At 32.8% G+C, this 5,576-nt stretch overlaps 1 protein-coding gene across 1 annotated transcript in view; it reads left to right on the top strand.

Annotated features, from left to right (window-relative positions):
- LOC137623322 (uncharacterized) overlaps positions 1–4,289 on the top strand; it is a 5,166-nt gene extending 877 nt beyond the window's left edge. Inside the window, exons 1-2 of the mRNA XM_068354124.1 lie at positions 1–3,606; positions 3,887–4,289. The exon at positions 1–3,606 is cut by the window's left edge and continues 877 nt beyond it. Of these exons, the coding sequence (XP_068210225.1) occupies positions 1–3,399 (3,399 nt within the window). The 3' untranslated portion in view covers positions 3,400–3,606; positions 3,887–4,289. The remainder of the gene's footprint in view (positions 3,607–3,886) is intronic.
- The last annotated feature ends 1,287 nt before the right edge of the window (positions 4,290–5,576 follow it).

Below are 5,576 nucleotides of genomic sequence, written 5' to 3'. Positions count from 1 at the left end.
CCTAAAGTTTCGAATTCGGTAACTAAATCTGATTCTAATGTTAAATGTCATCATTGTGGTGAAGTTGGTCATATTCGTCCTAATTGCCCTGTGTACAAATTAAATAAGAAATCTGATAAAGTAGTGCCTAAAATAGGTGTAGTACTTGGCCGTGAAGAAAAATTGCATAATTGTGTAACTGATACCGATGGAAAGATTTTTGACCAGTCAGTTGAGATAGTTTTTGATACTGGGTGCAATACCGTGGTTGTTAGAGATACATTAGTACCTTTAAATTATCCTCGTGGCAGAAAAGTGAAAGTTTATGACTATCTTGGTAGACCTTTGTACCTAAATACAGTGCATACAATTGTTGAATCTAAATTCTTTTCTGGTAAAGTTAAAGCTATTGTTGCCCCCATACGTTGCGCAGATGTCATTATTGGTCTTATACCTGGACTTAAACATAATGTTGATGCAGGTTTAAGTTTAATAAACGGTGATGAGTTTGTTTCTGATCGTAACATTAACGTTAATGTTGTAACGAGAGCAAAAGCTAAGGATAAAGTAAAGGAGCGTCCTATGTCTAGTAATCTTGAATCTTTGGATAAGGAATATGGTCTTAATTCTGATGAATTTAGTGAGTATCAAAAAGAATGTCCTTCACTTGCTAGTATCCGTAAGTTGCTTGATAACGAAGAAAGTGTAACCTTAAAATGTCGGACAGTTAAGTACGTAAATATTGGAGATTTAATATATCGCAAGTGTCTTGAAAGTAGTAAACCTGAAGATGTGGGAAAATTACAGTTAGTTGTGCCAGTTCAGTACCGTAATATAATAATGAAGTTAGCACATGAGTCTTTGTTGGCGGGACACTTTTCATCTCGTAAGACTATAGATAAGATCATGCAGAAATTCTATTGGCCGAGGGCAAGCTTAGATATACATAGATTTTGTAAATCTTGTCATTCGTGTCAAAAGTTCAGCAGTAAACCAAAGAAAGTACCTTTAGTGCCAATGCCCATTGTTAATGAACCTTTTTCACGTATTGCTATTGATCTAGTTGGTCCTATCACTCCTTGTACTAAGAAAGGTCATAAGTATATTCTTACGGTGATAGATATGGCTACTCGGTATCCCGAAGCAGTTGCTTTACGCAATATTGATACAGTTTCTGTAGCGGAGGCATTAATGGAGATATTTTGTAGAGTTGGTATACCCAAAGAAATCCTTAGTGATCGTGGCACTCAATTCAAGTCTGATCTTATGTCTGAAATTAATAAATTATTATGTATCAAAGCCATTTACACCAGTCCTTATCATGCATCTTGTAACGGAATGGTTGAACGTATGAATGGAACTTTGAAAAATATGCTAAAGAAAATTTGTATTGATAATCCGAATGAATGGGATAAATACATTAATGTTGCCTTATTTGCATATCGGGAAATTCCAAATGATAGTTTAAAGTTCAGTCCTTTTGAATTGCTGTACGGTCGAAATGTAAGAGGTCCATTACATATTTTGCATGAATTGGTATCTAATAATAGTATTGATGGAGAATTAACTACTAGTTATCAATACATAATTAACCTTAGAGATAAATTGCAGAGCATGGCTGAAGTTGCAGTAAATAATGCCAAGGTTAGTGCCAAGAAATATAAAGAGTATTTTGATAAGAAAACCACCTCTCGTAAATTCAAAGTTAATGATGAAGTTTTGGTTATGCTTCCAAATAGTTCAAATAAATTCCTTATGCAATGGAAAGGTCCATATATAATCACTGATGTCCATTCTAATGGTGTTGATTACTATGTCAAAGTAGGAAATAGATTAAAGTTATATCATGCAAATATGCTTAAGACTTATCATAGAAGATCTAAGGTTAGTGTAATTCAACAAGAAGTAAATGATCTTTTAAATTCATCAAATTTGTTTTCAGCTCTTCAAGCTGAAGTACAGCCTGTTATTGCCATTACTGACAATAATTGTTGTGAATTGCCATCAAGAGATGAAGACTCTGGTAATTATAACTTTTGTGAATCTTTGTCATATGATAAAATTAATGATCTTGAAGGTTTATTGAAGTCATTTACAGACGTCATGAGTGATACACCTGGTCGTACTAAGACTATTTCTCATAATATAAAATTGCAAAGTGATGAACCAATCAGAGCTAAGAATTACCCAATTCCTTTAAGTTTGCTCGATGAATTCAATAAGGAGGTAGATAGAATGATTGATATGGATATTATTCAACCTTCAACTTCTGATTATTGTTCACCCGTTGTTATTGTACGGAAACCTAATGGAAGTATACGTTTATGTGTTGATTTTAGAGCTCTTAATAAATATTCTGAATTTGATGCAGAACCGATGCCTAGTATAAATGACGATTTACATAAAATGAATGGCGCTAAATATTTTACTGAATTAGACCTATGTAAGGGGTACTGGCAGGTTCCATTAGATCCTAGAGCTATGAAATTTACAGCTTTTTCTACCAAGTATGGGTTAATGGAGTTTAAAGTGATGCCATTTGGTCTTAAAACCGCATGTGCAACATTCGTGAGATTGATGCGAAAAGTGTTGTCAGGATTAGCAAATGTATCTTGTTATTTTGATAACATTGTTATTTTCAGTAAATCCTGGAGTAATCATCTAAATCATATTAAGTTAGTTCTTTCAAGACTTCGTGACCATGGCCTAACAGCTGGTCCTGATAAATGTTTCTTTGCATTCAATGAAATAAAGTATCTTGGGTATAAACTAGGAAATAACTGTTTATCGCCTATTAGGTCCAGAGTAGATGATATTGTTAATATGCCTGTTCCAACAACAAAGAAGGACTTACGTTCATTTATGGGAACATTAGGATATTACAACCGATTTATTCCAAACTTTTCCATTTTGTCTGCTCCAATTAATGATTTATTGAAGAAAAACTGTAGTAATAAATTGAATTGGTCTGATAATCAACTTAAATGTTTCAATGATCTTAAAGCTCATCTTGTAAAATCTCCTATCTTGATGTTGCCTGATGTAGAAAAGAAGTTTTATTTGCGAACAGATGCGTCTTATCATGGTTTGGGTGCTGTTATATTGCAGGATCATGATGGTGTGTTTAAACCAGTTTGCTATGCAGGTAGGAAATTAAATAAATCTGAATTAAATTACTCTACTATTGAAAAAGAACTGTTTGCTATTGTTTGGGGAATAGAAAGATTTAAAGAATTTTTGTATGGCAAAGAATTTGTTCTTCAAACTGATCATGCACCTCTTAAGTATCTTAGTAGTATGAAAAATAAGAATGACCGCCTTATGCGTTGGGCATTAAGTTTGCAACCATATTCTTTCTTTATCGAATACATAAGAGGGTCTGATAATGTGTGTTCAGATATGATCAGTAGATGCATATAGTTTTTTTTTTTTGTTGCCTGTCGTTCAAACTTAGTAGGGGGGTTTGTCGAGGAATGCTGTGCTGCCATCTCTTGGCTATGTTTTCACTCCCTGGACTAAAGAAGTTATTTCTGTTTATTTGGTTGTCCTTGATTTGTTTTTCTTTCTTAACATGGAGAGTCCCCGGCATTTCTCTAATCACTACCTGACACCTAGCCATCCATAACAGTAAGTACTAAAAAGACACCTTTTCATAAATTGTTTCATGTATTAGTGTATTATATAATGTGTTAAAATGATTAAGTGTTCACAAGTGTGTACTGTATAAATTATAAAGATTGTTTGTGAATTGGAAATGTAATATGTCAACCTGTGGTTAAAAGCTTAAAATGTTTGAACAATGTTTTCAATGTTTCACTTCATTGTGCAATTGACTGCATCTTCTGCAGTCAAGAAATCAATTATATTATATAAAGTTTTTAGCTGTAAATATGTTTATATTTTGCAGAACTCCTTAGACCTGGATTAGTCCTTAGACCTGGATTAGTCCTTAGACCTGGATTAGTCCTTAGACCTGGATTAGTCCTTAGACCTGGATTAGTCTTCTGCATACTTGGTCCTAAACCTTAGACTCTTGGTCATTGGATCTTGAATTATTTCATCTTGACACAAGTGATTCTTCGTCAGACTGTAATAAAGTGCAGTACTTTTCCTGATCCTGATTATACGTGCTAGATGTTCAATATATCTATATATTATTATGATTCCTGGTGTTAAACATGAAGTTTGTTAATTTTGTTTTGTTTCAGTTTGTAAATATATTTAAAGTTAATAGAATTTTTCATGTTATACCTTTATAACAAAATATTAAACAAGGAAACTTAAAAGTGAACAGTCTAATATGTTTTTAAAAGAACCAGAGTTCATGGCATATAAAATCTAAAGACCATAACTCGACAATATATATATATATATATATATATATATATATATATATATATATATATATATATATATATATATATATATATATATATATATATATATATATAAAAGAACTCTCGGGCAATGATTCTTCAGCCATTCTGAGAGGCCATCATCATGGTGAACACTTGAAAGTCTGCCCGAGAATGAAACATTGCACTAAAATTGGTAAAATATATATATATATATATATATATATATATATATATATATATATATATATATATATATATATATATATATATATATTTCTTGTATATCATCATCATCAGCCGTAACTAGTCCACTGCAGGACGAAGTCCTCCTATATGTCCTTCCACACGCGTCTGTTTATGATCTTTCTATGCCAGTTTATACCCACAAATTTTCATTGCTCGTCAGTCCATCGTCTTCTCTTCCTACTCCTGTTTCTTTTGTAACCCCTAGGGACCAATTTTGTAATTCTTAATGTTCATCTCTAATCTATGTCCTGCCCTTGTCCATTTCATTTCCTTAAGTTAGTATATCCTCTACACTAGCTTTCTCTCGTATCTATGTTGCTCTCTTCTGTCTCTTAGTGTTATTCTCATCATTATTCTTTCCATAGTTCTTTCAGTTGTATCTAGCTTATGTTCTAAGGCTTTAGTAAGGGTCCAATTTGCTAATACAAAAGGTAGTACTAGTAGGACCATCAGATTATATAGTTTTCTTTTCATAGAAAGTGGCCTTTTAGTTTTCATAATCTCATTTTGTTTACCAAAAGTTGTCCATCCATTTTTATCCTATTAATTTCGGTCTCATGCCTTGGAAACACTTACTGTCTGTCCTAAGTACGTATATTTATTAAAATTCAATAGAGGTTCAACCATAACACATATTTGTTGTCTCTGCCTTTTCATTAAATTTTACCCTAGTTTTACTCATATTTATTTTCAGTCCTACATTTCTGGTCCTACCAGTGTTAACTTTTGCATTAGAAACTTGGAATTAATAATGATGGGAATAACACTAAGGGACAGCAAAAAGAGCAGCGTGGTGTGGCAACGTAACTGTCAGGTTCTAGAAGAGAGAGAAGGTGAATGCAAATAACGTTTATTAAGCAGATAACGCGCTTATATTCAAGCAGTTGCGAACAAGAATGTCACAAAATGCAAACAAACTAAAACATGCGATAGCAAGCAGGTTGTTCTATTATCAGTGTGGAAGCGAGTGAGATATAATTAAAGTAATAGCAT

This window comes from Palaemon carinicauda, chromosome 30 (assembly GCF_036898095.1).
Source record: "Palaemon carinicauda isolate YSFRI2023 chromosome 30, ASM3689809v2, whole genome shotgun sequence".
NCBI lineage: Eukaryota > Metazoa > Arthropoda > Malacostraca > Decapoda > Palaemonidae > Palaemon > Palaemon carinicauda.
This window is presented reverse-complemented; position numbering and strand designations above follow the sequence as displayed.